The sequence below is a fragment of the Anser cygnoides genome, chromosome 1, assembly GCF_040182565.1.
Source record: "Anser cygnoides isolate HZ-2024a breed goose chromosome 1, Taihu_goose_T2T_genome, whole genome shotgun sequence".
Classification (NCBI taxonomy): Eukaryota; Metazoa; Chordata; class Aves; order Anseriformes; family Anatidae; genus Anser; species Anser cygnoides.
In genome coordinates this window covers 87437565-87456150 of record NC_089873.1, presented here as the reverse complement: position 1 = coordinate 87456150, position 18586 = coordinate 87437565, and the positions used below count along the sequence as shown (strand labels likewise).

General features: G+C 54.9%; 1 protein-coding gene across 3 annotated transcripts in view; it reads left to right on the top strand.

Moving 5' to 3' along the window:
- IGSF3 (immunoglobulin superfamily member 3) overlaps nucleotides 1-18586 on the top strand; it is an 86756-nt gene that overhangs the window by 64706 nt on the left and 3464 nt on the right. For all 3 annotated transcript variants that reach the window (XM_048071570.2, XM_067001642.1, XM_067001641.1), the window contains 3 exons: nucleotides 12920-13330; nucleotides 14910-15317; nucleotides 17907-18332. In XM_048071570.2, coding sequence (XP_047927527.1) covers nucleotides 12920-13330; nucleotides 14910-15317; nucleotides 17907-18332 — 1245 coding nt within the window. The remainder of the gene's footprint in view (nucleotides 1-12919; nucleotides 13331-14909; nucleotides 15318-17906; nucleotides 18333-18586) is intronic.

The window sequence follows — 18586 nt, the reverse complement described above, 5'->3', positions numbered from 1 at the left end:
CTCCTCCTCAGAGCGTCCCCAGCACTGCTGTTGCACTTTGTGTTTTGTTTCCATGCCCCAGGCAGCCTCTAAGAGCCGGTTGTTTAAGTTCTCCATGAATGTGGTGCTGGCAGTCGTGCCAGCGTCTGCTGCAGTTCTCGCTGGTTTTGCAAGCTGCAGAGGGTTGTGTCATCACCGGGTCCTTGGCTGGATCATCTCCAAACGGGGTCCAGGATGATGTGGGAAACACCTTCCTTGGTCACCTCCAAATGGATGTCCTGATGTCCCCACGGTCAGACCCGTGCTGATGAAGCAGATGCTGGTTTTCAGATTACTACCCAGGGCTTCTTCAAAAGGGGTCATTTGGGACCTCTGAGTAATTGAGCACCTGAGAGTGCTCAACAAGCACAAAACAGTCCAAGTCTGTGGCTCCGTAAGTCACCTTAACCTGACATAACCTGAGGCTGATACTGGATGCCTTAGTCCTAGGGTCTGTTTTTCTTTGTCACTCACCCCAGGTCCCTGCCTTGCCCCTTACACCAGTGGGTTTGGGGTGAGCTGTCTCCCCTACAGATCCACTAAGGGATATGCAATGAAGAAGGCAAGTCTGGAAGTCTTTTGGCAAATCGAGCTAGCACGTGTTTCCAGATTGTAAGTTAATGTTGGGATTCTAGTTTTCCCTTAAGACCCCTGCTCCCTATTTGTCAGAGTGACCTTTCTGTTTGACAGATTCCAGGTGCAGAAGTGGCAATCGATGTATGTCAGCCTTTAAAGTGTGTTAAGGTGAGAAAGGTAAAATAGTGGCTGCCTGATTGCTTCATTAATCTCTTCGCTTTGTGAAATCCCGCATCCTCAAGGGACTAGGTGCCAGAGCTTCCCTTGGTGTGTCAGTTTGCTGTTTCAACACTTCGACTGTCTCTTCTTGGCACTCTTGTGGTGGGAAGGGTTTGCAGTTGTCATGCATGCTGAGTGGTAGCTGCAGAAGTGGCAGCGTTAGTTCTGAATTGCGTGTGTTAACATGGCTGCGACATAATTTCACTTGCTGCTTTTCAGTTGGCCAACAGGTAATGCTGAGGAAATGCCAGCAGCTTAAAACACGTCAGTCCTTTCTTATTCCCAGGAAGAAACTAGCAGGATTTGGGAAACATATCTCAGAAGGAGGAAGTGAATGGGGCAGGTAATTGCAGCATGAACCCAGCTCGGAACTGAAGGTGTGTAGGTGGAATGGCAGGAGTGTCCTGCATGACATCTGGAGCTAGATTTGACCTTTGAATGTGATGTTCCTAGTCCCTTGGGCATGAAGCCATTACACAGACCGGCAGCATGAGGAAAAGCCCTATAAAGGATGCGGTCTGTACATGCGAGAGCTTGCAGAGAAATGAGGCATCGGGAGGACATGGGGTTCATCCCTTGGTGGTGCATGAAAACCCACCAGCAGCAGCAGCAGTACCTGGCACTCCGGTATTTCTCCCTTCCGCAGCCTGCTCCTGGGTGTCACGCAGCCTGGCGCACGCTGGGTTGCAGAGCAGAGGGAGAGCTGTGCACAGGCACGATGCCCCAGGCAGCTCCTGTGTGCTTCGGAGGGGCAGAGACCTGCACTGCTCGAGGGTGAGTGCTGGGCTGGAACTTCTTCACGCTGGAGTAGGCAGCCAGCTCTGGGGATCTGTCGGGCAGGATTAGGGACCGGGCTGGCGACTGGCTAGATTGCCTGTGGCTGTTTCGTGTCCTTCCAAGGCAGTGCTCTCCTTCCAGCTCTCGAGATGCCTGTTGTTCCTTTCTCGGTGAGCTCATGTTGCAGCAGAGGGGAGGAACAATAAAAGTAGGCTGAGTTCATGCCAGCTGCTTCCCTGAAGCCAAAGCTGGCAGGAGACCACGCATAGGAGCACGGGCCGAGCTTGGAGCGAGCCCCAAGTGCGGGGTGAAGCCTGCATCCCGCCTGCATCCTTCAGCCCCCAAAGCCGGGGCTTCCCCTGAGGGTTCACCACCCCTTTCCCCTTGGAGGGGACAGGCACGGTGCCTACCTGGCACTCTGCCACCCCTCTGGTGTTAGAGGAGGATGAAGTGCAGGCTGTTCCTTTTGAACCCCGGTAAGCCTGAAAGTGTTTGGATTTGTGCCCTGTGGAGCCCAGGAGAGGCAGGCAGTAGGTGTGCAGGGGACAAGGGGGACCCGAGGGCTGGCAGGCTGGCTTTGTTCGTGGCTGCTCCGTGGGTCTCGGTTCTCCCTGCCAAGTTTCCAGGGACGGAGCGGCTGAGACGGGGCGGGCTGTTTGTGAGCAGCTTGCGTCCCCGCGGTCTGCGGGACCCAGACAAGGGCAGCAGACAGTCTCTGGCGGCACAGTACGTGGCGGGGGGGCTGTGCTGCGGTCTGGGCAGGCTAGGACATCGGAATATGTCTCTCTTGGCAAGAAGGCTCGAGAAGATTTGTGCTGCTGTATCAAATAGACATTGTCCTCGCGCGCATTCCTGCACTCGTCTCTCCCCTGCGGGGCGATTTCGGCAGAGCTTCGAGGGGTCGGAGCGCTGCACCTTCGCAGGGAGTTGGCTCAGGGTTGGCATCACATTTGGGATCACTCACGTCCCCCTTCCTCATTAGAGGGCCCAGTACGGCCCTTTCAGTGCCCAAACTGCAAGCTGCCCGCAGACCATCAGCCTCTGATAAATGCGCGGCCACCCCTGTGCCCGCAAGTTGATGTCTTCTTCCCATCTTCTCCCGCCCTTTCCCTCCCTCCCTCCTGGCGTCATCCCTCTGCCGGTCCTGTCGTGACTAATCCTGCAGCGGGCACACGGGGAGAGGCTGCAATCACCTCCATAAATCTGCCCTCTTGCTCCTGGGTTTCTGACAGTAATGAACGTGGGAGGAGGGACGGGGAGGGGTGGAGGGGGATGATAACCAAGCAGACGCCAGGGGTGCCGGGCTCCTCACTGCTTTTTCACAAGCCGGGCTACAGCAGATTGATTGACCTGGGAACCGTCAAGCAAACAAGACCGTCAGGCTCTTCATTAGAGCATTAATTAGCTTCCAGGGGCTCTCCAGGGGCTGCTCTGTAAAGTTTGGTTTATTAGGAGCTGTCAAGTTGAAACTGTCATGGAGGGGGAGGGTGCAAGCTCCTCAGCTGGCCTCGAAGAAGGGGGATGCTTGTGCCTGAACTTTGAGAGTGGGGTGAGCCAGAGCTTTGCTGCCCCAGAAGTCCTGTGCTTGGGTGGGTGCAGAGCTATCTCTCTCCTGGTCTCCTCAAGAAATCGCCCTGGCCACTGATAGCAGCCTGGCTGTGCTTGGGTGGTGAAGGCTGGAAAAGCTAAGGAGGTGAGAGAAGAGGAGGACCCTTACCTCGTGGTCTGAGCTGTCCCTGGCAGTTGTAAAGAGACTGCTCGGTGTCCTGCTCCTCCTTCCCTCCGAAGACGTGGTGAGCAGCCAGGCAAGTGATGGTTGTGACTGTGGATACTGGGAACGCTGGGAGGACGAGGAGAGGAAGAGGCAGGGGAGAATTGGAAAAACAGGCTGCCTTATGGCATGCTTAATGCTAGGAGAGGACGGATTTTCAAACAGTTGCCAAGACGCTTGTGGAGCTTTCCCTAACAAATGAAAATCAGATATTGCTGTTAGTGCCTTTCTCCCTTCTCAGTTCTTAATGATGTCTGTGTATGAGGAATCCTCTTCTGGTCGGGTGTGGAAGATACCCCTCCTACCACGGATGGTCAGTGATGTCCTGACCTCTCCCAGACTCTTCAGTGGGGGGCTCAAATGTGCCTTTGCAAGGGCTGCGAGGTGCGTACTTTAAAACCCGATGCTTTTAGCTGCTGGGAGCAACTAACAATATAGTTAAACAAGGGAAGGTAATGAGCTGGAAACTTCCTTACACAAGTGAAGTCTGGAAACTTATCTCAAGTTTGCTGCTTGCGTGATCTCAGGGTGGCTTTGCTCTGTAGAATAGCGCTGCTTCCCTGCTTTAAAGCCTTCTGCTCCATCTGGCATATAGCTGTGCTCTTGCTTGAGTGATGAAGGAGTTCAAGAAGCGCTCAGCAGGGACAGGAGGCTGCTCATCAGCAGCCGCCACTGCTGCGCGGAGCAGTCTCCTCTCCCCTGGGTGCTCAGAGACTCGCTCCTTCCCCTCCATCACCCGCGGGTGAGACCTGCTGTCCTGCCGCAGAGCTGCTGCTCTTCCCTGTCGGCTTCCAGTGGTGCGTGACCCGGCGCTGTGCCTTTGCACAGACCTGCATTAGCGACCCGTCTGGTCCCCTTTTTCTTCCCCGGTTGGCACGCGTGGGTTTGCTTCCTCCACCTCTGACCCTAACCCTGCTCAGCCTGCTGTGTGTGCGCCCGTTGATCTTACTGCTGGGATTTTTGCTTCTCATCCCCCACACAATGTCAGGAGACCCAGGCTGTATGCAGAATACGCAGTCTCTGTTTCTCTCTTTGATACCTTGTGAGTGGTCTTCTGCTCCCACTTGCAGGATGCATATACAGAAGCAGAATGTCAGCCTGTTCGCAGTCTGCGCACACAGCTTCTTCGATGTTGTTTTGAATGTCTTCTCCCCACACTCTTTAGCTTCTCCTTGATTCCCTCTTTGCTCTCCTTGGACTAAAATAGTCTTCAGTAAGCAGTACATGGACATTGCCTGCCTCTAAAGCTGAGAGGACACTGCTGAGCAGCCAGAGATGGCCCAGCCCCAATCACTACAAATCCCCTGCCTTTAGCCTTCCTGAGTGTTGGTTCAACTGATGGACTGGGGGTGTCTTCTGCTGGTGGTACACAGCCGGAGGCTTCCCAGCAGCTTTTCTCTTTGACGTGGCAGCCACCTGCGTAGCCAAGTGGTGCAGCAATCCCTGTGTAAAGGAAGCAACTTCAGTAAAATAATGCTATCCGTTTTTTCTAGTGGCAATTTTACCTCGTGAAGCTAATGTCAGCAGAACATTTAAGGGCAATTTCTATACGAGTGTTTTTCCTGAACTTCCCCTGATGGGAAGATGGGTTCTCCAGTTAGCTCATGGAGGCAGCAGCATCATGAACCCATGAATCACGAGTTTGGGTCTCACAAGGCAGGTGGAGCTGATCTAGCACTTATTGTGCAGACAGAGGTGATCCTCAGCCCCGGCTGTTACTGCTGGCTGCACGGTCCTGTCCCATTCCTTGTGCCAGCGTCAGCCCTGCTGTGATCCCCCCGCAGAGAATGAACACAGTGAAAAGAAACAGTTAAAGGTGAGTGAGCTCTTGGATGGATTAAGTTGGGCCCTCCCCAGGGGACTGTATTTTTGCACAGAGGGCAGCACTGACAGCTTGGGACTAGCAGCGCTGGCGCAGGCAGCATCCAAAAGACCTCACAAATCCTACAGGAGGTCTGCCTGGGGGGCTTGCTGTCTGGGTAGCAAGAAAACAGCATTTCATACCACCCTCAGCACCTCATCTCACAGTGCATAGCAGCCAGCTTTTCAGCAGTGGCCTCTGAAACTACACAGGTAAATATAGTGAGCACCAAAAAGACAAAGTATAGTCACAGTTAAAGGGAACAGCTCTACACTAGCATGCACCTCTGCAAACTTTTCAAGTATCTTTCTGACACCCTGTAAGGAAGTTAGGTCTTTAATAGCCAGACTCCAGAATGACAGGGGGAATTTGTGTGTGGTGCTGCCATATGTGTTGTAACTTGCTCTTTGGGTACATTTAATTACTTTTTTTCCTAATTGACGTAGCACTCTTTTGTTTGAAATCTTTCTGATGAAGGATTGATTAAATATCTCCATGTGTTATTTTCTTCTTTCCTTATCCTCGGCGGCTGTAGCTTGGTACTGAATTTATCTTCCAGAGATCCTATCTCCATATTTTAATTTACAAGTGATCAGTGAGCCGTATATTGTTCTCTGACAGCAAGCACAACTCATGCTGGGAGTCTTTTACTCCCTCCCCCTGCGTCTCCTGCAGAACTTTTACAATTATTTCAGGGTTTGACAGGAAGGTTTCTGATTCTAGGGTTGCGGGGCGTTTTCGTTTGGGGTGTCTTTGTGTTTGTTTCTATTTCTTCAAGGTAAGTTGTCCCTGAGCCCTTGCTGTCCTTCAGGGAGCCTTGGTATCTCAGAGAAGCTGTTGCGGCGGGGTCTTGCCCCAGGCTCTGGCAGACCAGTGGCCGTGTCCCAGCCCCTGGTCCCTGGGTTAGCCATGGCCGCACCTCGGAGCTGCTGGCTTCCCAGCCTCCTCCGTCCCTGCATGGCCTGCTCCATTTATGCTTGCAGGTGTACAGCTCTTGGGTTTTAAAGAGACTTTCTAGGTCACACGTGCATGCTGCATCAAGGCACCGACCGCTTTGTTACCTGGTAGTTTGCTAGCTGCTCCGGGCCAGCACAGCCACCTCCAGATGCGAAGGTAGGTGAGCTCCAGCTGTGGTTCTCCCTCTCTGTTGCAGACACACACAAAGCTCCTTCGATTTGTATGTGCAGCCCACCTGAAATGAGAACCTGGGCCACCCGGGAGCTGCAGAAACTTCTGGCATTGCTATGAAACTAGCGGAACGCAGGAGGAAAATGGCAGTGTGGTGTTCAAAGTCCAAGCCTTGGCTTTTTTATCTGCCTGCCTGGGAGGGGGCAGCACCCAAATGTTCCTCCAGAAAGGGTTAACATTGTCTCTCCTTTCCATAGAGCTGCTCTCCCAGTAATTCGATCATGTCAGCCTGTTTGCAGGCAATAATTCATTGTTATAGGAACACTACAGTAAAGTGACAAGTTAATAATGGCAGTAATAATGGCAGGCAAAGTCTAATGCTATTTCCCATTCTCCTGCTCCTGTTGCACCAGCAGCGGCCCATGTTGGCTAATGCAATTTGCAACCTCGCTAATCCAGTTTCAGTAGGGATTGTGTTCTATTAAAAGAGAATAACAGGAGTCGGGAGCTGTGCTGCCATGTTCCTGGCCTCCCTGGGGAGGCCGTGCTGGCGCTCCAAGTCTTTTGTCTTTGCTTTGCGGTGATTTCTGCACAACGCTTAAGCCTGCTGAGCAAGCTCCTCCTCGGAGCCTCTCATCTTCCTCCCTCCTGTGAACGCCTTGCGGAGCAGAGAGGGACCAGAGGAATGGGCCACCCCTTCCAGTTCCCACGTCTCACCCTTTTGTGTGCTCCTTTTCCAAGGAAACTCAAGGCACCCGTCCCTCATCGCGCTGAGTCAGGAGGCCGGCTTGTGCTTGCTCCGCTCCCATCGCCGCAGTTCCCAACCGTCATTAGCGCGCGTGTCCTTGCAACACTTGCGGAGGCGGAGGAGGCTCTTGATCCGTGTTTTATGGAGGAGGTAGCAGAGGTGCCGAGCGTTCACACATGTCTCAGCCTGCGGCAGAGCAGTGACCTGCATACAGGTCTCCTGAAGCCGAGGCAAACAGGAATTAGGTCACTGGGTGCTTTCGGGGAAATGACGAGGCACCTGAGGGTGCGCGGCCGTTGTGACTGCAGGGTTGGGGCGTCAGCTGAGGCTGTGCCAAAAGCCTGGCCGGTGCCCTCAGAGGCGAGGGGTGTCTGAAGCCGAGGGTGCCGGGCAGAGATGCAGGTCCTGTGCGTAAGCATCGTCTCGGGTCGTGGAAATGGGTCTCTCCTGATGGACCTGTTAGGCACCATCCCTGGTGTCAAACCGTGCGTGGGCTCGCACTGCGGTGTCCCCGTTTCTCCTGTCCCCACCTCCCTCACCTCAAGACAGCAAGATCCCAGCGGAGGCTTTTACAAGTAGGGCAGTCCCTGGGAAAGCTGTGTAATACGTCACCAGGTCTCTCCAGGAGAGCACGTCTTCTGGAGGAGTGCTCCCCAGGGGGTGTCAGTCTCCAAAGTGGGACACGGCGGCAGCCCTCGCCGCCTCCCTGTACTCGTGATGGGGCTCCCTGGGGGCTCTGTGGTCTGCTTCTGGCTGTCTTTGTGCCCACCCCTTCTGCCCCATGGCAGCTTCCCAGGGGTGTACAGAGCTCGGTCGTCCTCTGGCTGGCAGCCCCCTCCTCCTACACAGCAGGGGGGCACATTGGATTTCGTATGGGTTTTTTACTGATGAAGCTATCTTTAGCTACAACTGAGTAGAGCCGTTCCCATAATTTGGTAACTGTGCTTCCCATGTGGGAAGTGAACCCTTATCGGAGGGCTGCTCTTACATTTTCTTGACGCCTACAAGGGAAGATGATGTAAAAAGTCTGAGAGCACCTTTTTATCAGAGCATCTTAAGCCATAGATTGCGAAGTGCTTTAATAAAGGTGAGTGTTGTAACCCCAGCCTGATGATTAGGGAACAGAGACGAGGGAGCCAAGCGGCTTTACCGCTGCAGGGAGTCAGCAGAAGAGCTGCGAATCGTGCCGCTGCTTCTGCGCTCCTTCGCTGCTGACTCGTGTCCCTCCCCCCCCTAATATTTGTGTAACCGTGCTTATCAAATACCTGGCTTGAGGAGACTGCCTGCCTGCTTCGTCGTGTGTAGAAATCCCCTTCCATACCTACCGGCCTGCGGAGTACCTGGCCATGTCGTGGCCTGCTGTGGTTCTCAGGTGGGCCAGATCTGGCCCCCCAGCCCACAGGTGTGAGCTTTCAGGACCAGGCATCCCGAGGCGATGTCTGTCCCTGCAAATTAACAGGGACGTGTTTCTCAGCCGGGGAGTTAATGCAGGGGAGACTGTGATGCTGGAGGATGCCGCATGAAGCGAGATGTCTGCTGAGCGTACAGACGTGCTGTGGACACCTCGCACCTTCGCCAGCCTCTCCACCCAAGCAGGGAAGTAACTTCCCTGCCTCCTGGCCCAGCTCCAGCATGAGGCATCGCCCGTTTAGCCTCCCGTTGCTCCTCCAGCAGGCACAGTGGGACGCCTGCACTGGTGCAGGAGAGCTTTTATGTCTCCGTGCCATCAGAGAGCTGATGTTTTCAGTCCCGGCGCTGCCAGCAGGGCACCAGCCATGTTGCAGAACTCAACACGCGCCCGCTCTTCAGCCAGGTCATATGGCTGGGCAAGGAGACGGGGCTGGTTTAAGAAAAATATGAGGGTTGTAACTGTGACCTGTTGCCAGTGTAAATTGAGAGCCTTAACAGCCTATGTAGGGCCAATTACAGCACGTCACGGTATGATATCCTCTTTACTGGCACCCTCCGGGGAGCCGGGAGACATCGTGGCAAAGGATTATGGCTTGCAGACGATAGGCACGGTAACTTCACCTCGACACATGCACCTGTTTTCCTCCCCAAGCAGATGTTTGGGAAGCTGTTAAGAGAACATCAGCCTCCTGCCAGCGCAGCAGAAGACGCCGTGTAACCCTGCCTGCTCCTGTGGCTGCACCCACCGCCTCTGCTGCTCGGCAGCGCTGGAGCAGCCCTGCCCTGGCGCACCACAGCCGCGGGGCAGGCTGCATCAGCTCCGCGTGTGGAGGCCCAGACACGTCCCCGAGCCAGGAAAGGGAGTTTCCCTGTGTCAGGAGGGCAAGTTTTGGCTGGCTGGGTGCCTGGGATGTCAGTCTTGCAGTCCCACTCATGCACCAGCAACTGCAGTAATTTCCATGTCATGCAGGCGTCTTTAAACATGACCTGGCAAGTCACACGGAGTGTGGTGAGACGCTTTACCTTGGAGAGGTCTTAACCACTGAGATGAAAGAAAGAGCTGGACTTTGTGGTGTTGTATTGTACTGTAGCCCTGGCCCACTAACTTCAGAATTATTTTTTTTCTTTTAAATCTCCATTCCTGAGTGCCAGTTGAGCCTTTTGGATCAGTTGCATACCCGTGAATGGTGGCTGGTGGTCCCACCTCCTCCGCTCCCGTGGGATAGCAGAAGTGTCAGCAGCCCCGTGGAGCTTCCTGCATCCTAACTGCATTAGCGAGCACGCCAACCTGCAGCCCAACGGAGCGGCTGCTCCGAGGCAACCCGCGTGCCATGGCGGTTCTGAGCCAGCGGTTTGCAGCCTGTGGTCTGTGAAAGCAGTGAGTTGTTCCTCAGGGACCTGCGGAAGGGAACGAGGAAGAGGCAGGCTGGCACTGGGAGGTGCGCGTTCGCTGTGTAGGATGTGGGCACCTGGGTGGGAAAGCTTTTGGTGTTCGCAGATAGGAAAAGGCTGGGGATGTCCTGTCTGATGCTGGGAGGGTACAAAACCTGCTCTTGCATCTCCCGTGGAATGTCTCAATTAGGCAAATGAGTCACGTTCGATGAGAGGCACGTTGGCAGGGGTGTCGTTATACACAACTGATAACTCTAATCTAGGCAAAGCTCCACACGGTGTTACGAATCTGTGCAAGCGCGTGCAGTCTGGCAGAGGGAAGACCTGTAGTCCCCTGCAGGGCCTGCCGTCCCGACGGGAGCAGCTGCAGAAGCGATCATCTTGTGGGGGTTTGGGGGACTCTGGGCATGCGGGGACGTTGTGGTACCACAAATTCCCAAACGCTGCCTGTGGGAAGACTTTGGGGGCTGGGGTGCGAGCGTGGAATTTAGGATCTCATTGTTGACAGAGCTGGGAAGAATTCTTCCCCATCACACTCACCCCCACATAAAAAATCCTCCTTTCCCTCTCCTGGTGGTGCTGCGAGGTGGGAAGAGCGCGGTCCCAGCAGCTCCCGTCCGTGCACGCCCTGACAGCGCGCGCGTGGATGCGGAGCGACCCCGCCGCACGCGGCGTGTGTATATGCTGCATTTTAATAGATATAGGGCTACTGACTTAACATACACAGTTGCTATAGTAACAGAGGTTTCCTTAGGAACGGTTGCAGAAAATAATCCAGTGCCAATTAAAAATAAACTGTTTGGAAAGGGGGCTGGGGGGAGAAAGGAAACTGCGTGAGAATCACCTTCCCCTTTATTGGCTCATCTCTCGGGGACTCAGAAGATTGATTAATGCTTGAAATAACCTTTCTTAGCCGACAGCGAGCCAAGGAGGTGGGATGAGCGTGCGTGCAGAAGCTGAGGCTGCTGTCCTGGGGTGAAACAAAGGGGATGGAGTGTGCCTGGGGGGCGGGGGTGCAGCAGACATATGACAGCATGATGCTAAATCTCCCCATTAAGTTGAAGTCCCCCAGAGAGGAAGAACAAGGGACTGTTTCCCTCTTTCCCTCCCTGCGCTGTCTGCGTGCCATACCCGTAACGCAGCCATCCAGGCTTTATTAGCATACTGATTAAAGTCATGGGCAACGTGGGCTCCAGGGGAACTTGTAATGCATTACCAGGATGCCTATCTCAGATGCTGTGCTGGAGCAGAAAGTGTCACTGTCGGGGGAGTTTCTCCCTTCCATTTGATGTTTTTTGCGTGTACCCATTAGCTCCCTCACGCATCGCTTGTGCCGGCAGGCATCCGAGACCCTGGCGCCCAAGGGACACTGGAAGTGAGGCGCGACACAAAGCGAGGAGCCCTCGCCGTGGTGGAGAGAGGAGGCAGCGCCGCTTCCTTGCGAGCAGAGGATGCGTGGGCTGGGTTTCCAGGGTGCGGATCTGCACGGCTCCCTGGCAGGTTTCAGTCTTTCACGCCTGTAGCACCGCGCTTCTGCCGTGCCTCTGGTGCCCAGGGCGCTCAGTAGGTTTCCTTAAGAGATTTGCAAATTGTACACAGAAGACCTTCGCCCAGCAGCTCCCTTTCAGGGGGAAGCAGTTGTGTGAGGCACCAGGGGAGCTTGGAGAGGTCGGGACAGGAGGGGCTAGAGCAGCACCGGCACACACCTTCTGCCTCTCGGCTGTTGAAGACCATCACAAAGTGTTGTCAGGACGCTCTTTATAAGCTGTGCCTGAGTGTTGGTGCCACAGGGCGCAGCAGGAAGGGGTTGGAGCAGCGTGCAGGTCCCCCACATGCATTGCCCCCATTCAGGGAAGCCTGTTTTCCTGCCTGTGCTCAGGTGTCCTGGGTAATGTAGCATCCTTCACGCTCACACCTCCGGCTCATCCCTTCTAGATCTGCGCTTCCCACAGCCTCACGTTCAGGAGGAGCTGCTGGTCTCTGTAGGAGTGGTGAAGGTGGTGGCAGGGCTGCTCAAAGGGAAAGTGTTTCTGGCCAGATGCAGCTCCTCTCTTCTGGTCTTTAGCTGCCAGGCTTCCCTCTAGTACAAGTATCACACGAGGGCGCTTCACATCCTCCTCTGCAAGTGTCAGTGCCGTGGGTCAGGGCTCGCCACATCAGGCACAGCCTGAAGACACGCAAGGGAAGGCTCTACCTCCTGCTCCTGCAGGGAGGGAGAAACTGGGGACCGGTGTCTGCCTCTCCCCGCAGTAACAAGAGCTAATGTCGTCCTCAACACTGCGTGACCGCTCAGCTGCCCATGCGGGAGCTGCAGTCACGCTTGGGAAGCCGAGAGCGGTGGCCTGGCTGTGGGCTCTCCCAGGTGACGCCGTCCTTGGTGGCCCTGGAGCCAGAGCTCCTGGCTTCTGGAGCGGAGCTTGTTCCCTGCTGGTCCTCTCCAGGGGGATTCTTCTTTTCCAGTCGTGCCCTTGACTGCTCCCCTAACTATTGCATGTCTGTGTGTAGCGTGTCACACCGGGGTGTGACAGCAGTAGGGTCTCATTTAATTCCACTCTGTCTGGAAACGGTTTTCTGTGGAACTGGTCGAAAACCCATTGGTATATGCTGCAAGCTGTATGATTTCACTATGAAAAAAAGCACTCGTGTCTAAAGGATGGTTGCAGCTGAAGAGAGAGGGAAACTGAGTTTGGGGGTAGCCTTCACGCTAGGTTTGGTGTTCTAGACCACAGTGAATTAAGAAAGGGAGGCTTTTGAAGGAGAGACTATGGAAAAGAAGGTGCCTCACTGAGGGACCTGGTGGGAAAATTCAGGAGTAGAGGGGAAGTGAAAAAGGAGAGCAGGTTTGGTAGGAGAACATCTAAATGCTTTTGTCCTGACGGTTTGTTGTAAGTGGGACCCAGGCAGGAGCGGCCACATGTGCAGCTGGGGGAGAGCTCTCTGGTCCTCCCCCAAACAGGTGAGTTTCTTCTCCATGTCCGTGATCCACCTCTTCTCACCTTCCTCCGTTCCTCCCTGGCAGTGACCAAGCTGCAGGTGAGCAAGTCGAAGCGGAGCATCACCCTGGTGGAGAACCGCCCCATCCCGCTCAACTGCTCTGTGAAGTCCCAGACCAGCCCCGACTCGCACTTCGCCGTGCTGTGGTATGTCCACAAGCCCTCCGACGCAGACGGCAAGCTCATCCTGAAGACCACCCACAGCTCGGCCTTCGAGTACGGCACCTACGCAGAGGAGGAGGGGCTGCGGGGCCGGCTGCAGTTTGAGCGCTCGGCGTCGGGAGGGCTCTTCAGCCTGACGGTCCAGCGGGCTGAGGTCCGCGACAGCGGTAGCTACTACTGCCACGTGGAGGAGTGGCTGCTCAGCCCCAACCACGCCTGGTACAAGCTGGCAGAGGAGGTGTCGGGGCGGACCGAGGTCACCGTCAAGCAGCCAGGTAGCGCGCGCCGCGCTGGTGGGGTCCTCTGGGGCCTTTCGGCGCTGGCTCTTGTGCACATCTGCTGAGCTTTGCTGGGGCAGCAGGGATCCTCCACTCTTCTTTCCACTACAGCCTTGTCTCCCCCTCCTTGCATCCTCATGCCTGCACATCCCTGCACAGGGGGACGTTTCCCCTCCTTCAGTGTGACCCTCCTCCACCTACACTGGGTTGGTGTCCATCTTAGGGTCCCTGCCTGTGCCCCTCTATCTGGAGGGCTGCTGTAATGAGCCAGGTTTCTTTATCCTCAAGAGCATCACGTAGAAAGTGTGTCAACTAGCAACCTAATGAGGGAGAACTGGTGTATGCTTGCCTGGGAAAGCATTTTTATGTTTTGCACATGGTTTAATTTTACTCTGCATCTGTATCCTGGCAGGCGTGGGGAGCCTTGCCTCTTTTCCCTTTGCGCTGTGCACATGAGATGTGAGTAATCAGTTTAATGAGGTGGGGAGCTGGCTGCCAGGAAAGGAGAAATCTGCTCTGGTGGTGGTTTCCGTGGCAGAGGACAGCTCTGGTAAAGATGGGCTGCTGGAGAAGCTGAAGGTGGCCACCAGAAGCTGGGGACACAGCCCTCATTCCATGCAGAGAGGCACAGAGGCAAGGACCGTCCCTGAGAGCAGCCTGCAGCCCATGCATGCTGCTGATGCAGAACATCAGTACTTCACAAGGAAGCCCCTGCTTGCTCCAGGTGCCTAATTCTGGAGAGTAAATTCACCTGGCTGTGCAGGGAGTGCAGCAGGCCAGAGCATATTGCTCATGGCCAGTCCCAGCTGCTTGTTTCCGTCTGCAGATCCCCGAGATGGCTGTGGGGCAGTCAGGGAGGGGGGAGCTGCAATTTGTTCCCCTCCTTTGTATCGCCCACTTCTCACTGGGAAGTACGGTGCCTGTCGCTTACTCGTGTGGCCGTACCAGGGAAGTCCACGCTGTGCCCCTTGAAAGAGGTTGTGAAGGAATTAGGAGTGTACCACACGTCATTTCGCTTAAAAGAGCTGATTGCAATCACCCCCAGAGTATCAATGAAATTATTGAGCAAAAACCAGGGACATTCCCAACGCAGCAAAACACCGTGTGTGACTTTGCCCTTGTGCCACTTCTCGTTTTGCAGTAGTGGTTCCCTATAACCAACTGTCCCTTCTCTGCCTTGTTTTTTTTCCCCTTTTCCCACTGCAGGAGAGCTTACTGGTTGGGGTGTGACCAGGCTCATGCCCTGCCCCAAGGGGAGAATGAGAAAAGCTTCACATGTGACCTCCCTTCACGAGATGTTTGTGCACTTAGGATCCCCCGGGTCCTATGAGGAAACGTGGGGTTCCCAGTTTTCCGTGCCAAATGCAACCTTGTTGGTTGCCAGCCTGAGATTTTCAGAAGGCCCTCAACGGGCCCACCAGTCCTGTTTTCTTTTCCTCGCTTTTTTTTCCTTCCTCCCCTTCCTCTTTTCTTTCATCACACCCCAGGACAGTATCTACGAGGGAGGTGCACGTGGGGAGACGCGCCCCCTGGCATCCCTCAGTCACCCTGCCTTTCTCCCGGCCTTCCCCCGCAGATAACCGCCTGCAGGTGAACCAGACCCACAGGAACATCACGGTGCTGGAGAACCAGTGGGTGACCCTGGAGTGCCAGGTGAGCAGCCGGACCAGCCCCTCGTCGCAGCTCTCGGTGGAGTGGTACGTCTGGCGGCCGGGACACCCGGAGAAGGAGGCCGTGGCGCGGCTGAGCCGGCAGAGCACGCTGCGCTACGGGGACCCGGCGGCGCTGGGGGACCTGCGGGGCCGCATCCACATGGAGAGCCCATCCCTGGGCCTCTACCTGCTCTCCATCCAGAACGCCACCGTGCGGGACAGCGGGGTGTACGACTGCCGCGTGGAGGAGTGGCTCCTCGACCCCAGCGACCGCTGGTACAAGCGGGCAGAGGACCTCTCCGGGCTCACCACCCTCACCGTGAAGCAGCCAGGTGAGGAGGACCTTGTGCCACCGCCTTGGAGCAGCTCTCTGCCCTCCTGGGTCACCATCTGTCTGTCACTGACGGAGGGTCTGGGCAGAGGGCACGGCAGTTGCTCTACGGGCCATGCTGATGCCTTCGTGGGTGTATTCATTGGCCCCTTGCTTTTCTGGAAGGAGCACGCAGCAAGCTCTGTAAGCACAGCTAGACAGGCTTGGGATTTTGTCACCACTGCATCTGCAAATTTATTTTTTTACAGCAGTTTTGGCAGATTCAGTGGAGCAGGCTTCAGATTTTATTCACATTTGGATTGAGAATGAGATGGCGGAAGCTCTCTCTGCTTTCCAGGCAGGGTCTTTGCATGGGAAGAGGGCAGCAGAGAGGGGTTGAGACCCCCCACTAGTATCCAGGCAGTTTTACACGATGCTGCTCCCTGCTCCACAGGTAAAGAAGAAGATGTGGGGCACGCCAGCTCCAAGGCTTCATCTGTGGATTAGGACCAGGGCTGGGGCTTCTCCATGGGGCAGGAGCTGGCTAGAAAAAGCCAGCCAGAGAGAGCCAGCCAAAAGAGCCAGGCTAGAAAAAGCCTGCCTCTGTATTGACAAGGGAATACTTAGGGGCCTCCCATGCCTTCTGGCTACCTTATTCCCCATGATAGCGGTTCACGTGGCTCCCACTGTGTAACAGCACTGTTTTGGCTATGCCCAGACACAGGGAGATGGGGATCGGGATGCTTCTCGCTCTTTCCAAGATCTAGGGGGGTGAAAAATTCTGAAGAAGTTCAAAGCAGGGAGGAAACTCCAGTTCGGTGAGTTTTACCAATAGATGACAATCTGCAAGGACAATTTACCTTGGGAAATATGGATTCTTTAGTTTTTGAGCCAAGTGACTTCAGATTAAATGCCTGTCTTAAAGGAAGGCTGTAGGTCAAACAAAAGTTATGGTCTTCAGTTGCTGGATACCTTCCAGCTTTCAAAAACAGCACACACTCTGCAAGTACTTTTTGGTGCTTTATGCCTGCCCATTTCAGCAAGGTGTCAGCCTCGTAACTCTGCGATGGAGCTGGCAAAATTATAAGATTCTGGGAAGGTTTTATTGGTAATTCCTTGCAGAGAAAGATTTGTGCTGCAAAAAGCAGGAGCTGTCTCAGGGGACAGCCCAGCTCTTGTCCATGAGGTCCTTGCTCAGGAATCTTCTCTGGCTGAGATGGCTTCAGCAGAGGCCCCCCAAAGCCCACAGGCAGTCCCTGCACCCTGTGTGTCTGCACAGCTCTACGTGCAGCTCCTCATTCAGGATGGAAATTGCCAGCCCTGAAGGACAGGGGACTGAACGTGAGGGGAAATCCTCTAGGCTCCATTCGAATTGTGGAAGGATGGGGAGTGGGAAGAAGAGGGTGAGTTGGGAGTGCAATAATTCAATATATTTGTTTATTTTTTCATTACAAGTGCTTTGTTGGTGTTTGGTTTTCTTTCATGACAGGCATTACCTAACAAAATGACTGAATTTAAAAATAGCACAGCTTGTGACTCATGTCTCATTAGTGAGGATCTCCGTACTCATCTTCCAGTACCGTAATCATGAGCAAAGAAAAAAAAAAACACCTCAGTATCTTCAGACTTTAGTTCTCTTTCTGTTTAACCTGCTGAGGTGGGGGAGGCTGTGTTTTATTTTGACAAGCCATTTCCTTCCCTTCCTCCTTTTTACCTCAGAAGTCCCCAAAATCTCAGGGCTTACCTCATTCCTGTAGGAATCCCTGTGGGGAAGATGAGAACTGAAAACACTCGTGTTGCCTCCAGCCCTAACAGCTCTGGCCTTAATGAAGGTTTTCCACAGGGGACCATTTAAGAATTGTAGGACAGGTGCTGTAATGTGAAACCCAGCCGCCTCCTCTCTGGGGAAGGGACTGCAGCCCACGGTGAGGTTTGGGGGACAGCAGCACCCTGTGCCCTCTCCTGCAGGGACCCCCAGTATCTGCAAGGGGCAGGGCTTGCCCAGCTGCTGCTGCTGGAGGAGAAAGGGCCCCTCTCTTCAAGCTGCTGGCTTGCCCTTCATGCTGAACTCCTGCATTAGGAAGGGCTTTTTAATCTTTAAATGAAAGCTTAGATCTGGGCTGATTGTGATCCCCAGAGTATGTGTTCCCTGGCAGGATGACTAAATCAAATGTTAATTGCTCTTGAAGTCAGCCTTTAATCAACTCATCTGAGGTTCTGGCCACTGTATATCAGTTAGCTAAAAACATCTCTGTAGCCTTGCAGCAAGTAATAGAGAAGAAAAGAGAGAGAGACTTTGGGAAGCGTCCTTGCTGTTTCTGTGCTGCGGTCATCTCTGTGGAGGAGTCCGTTACCTAATTAACTTCCCAAATTGCTGGAAGAAATTCTGTCCTCCTGTGCCTCAGGCATCACTGATTTCAAGTCCTTTGAGCGCTCTCGGGCAGGTTAGAAAGCCAAGGTACACAGGTACACAGCCTGCCAAGCCCCACACAGGTACCTGTGGGGCTTGGCAGGCCACGTCGAGCCTTCAGGTTTCACCTGGATCGCACCCAGTGTAGCAGCCGTGATGGCAATCTGCTCTGCACTCACCGCTCCCATTTTGTTATCCCAGACCCCACCTTGCAGGTGGACACGGCCACCGCCAACCTCACGGTGCAGGAGAAGGAGTCCTTCCCGCTGGACTGCAGCATCCTGTCCCGCTCCAGCCCGGAGTCCCACTTTGCGGTGACGTGGTACAACCTGCGGGCCAAAGAGGCGGGTGGCCGCGCGGAGGAAGAAGAGGAAGAGGAGAGGGAAGCGGTGCTGAGCGTGGGCCCCGACGCCATCTTCAGCCCCGAGACGGGTCGCTGGGAGGGCCGCCTGCGCTTCCAGCGGCTGTCGGCGGTGCTCTTCCGCCTGACGGTGCTGCAGGCTGGCGGTGCCGACAGCGGGAACTACTCGTGCCGCGTGGAGGAGTGGCTGGCAGACCCCAATGGCGTGTGGTACCGGCTGGCGGAGGAGGAGTCGGGCATGGTTGCTGTTCACGTGCAGGATGCAGGTGAGAAGAGCTGAGGACCTCAAGCATCCCGTGCGTCTTGGTTCGGGTGGGCATGACCAGCCCCCTGCCCTTTCCCTCTGCAGCTGGGGACTTGGAGCCTGGAGCAACAGGGCTTATCTTTGGTACCAGTGCTGTTCCAATCGAGCTCCAGGCTCATAGCCCAGCTCTGCGGGCTGGGTTGTCCCCATGCTCACCATACAGTCACTCGGCTGTGAGCCTTCCTGCTGATGTGCGTCAGCTGCAGACCAAGCCCA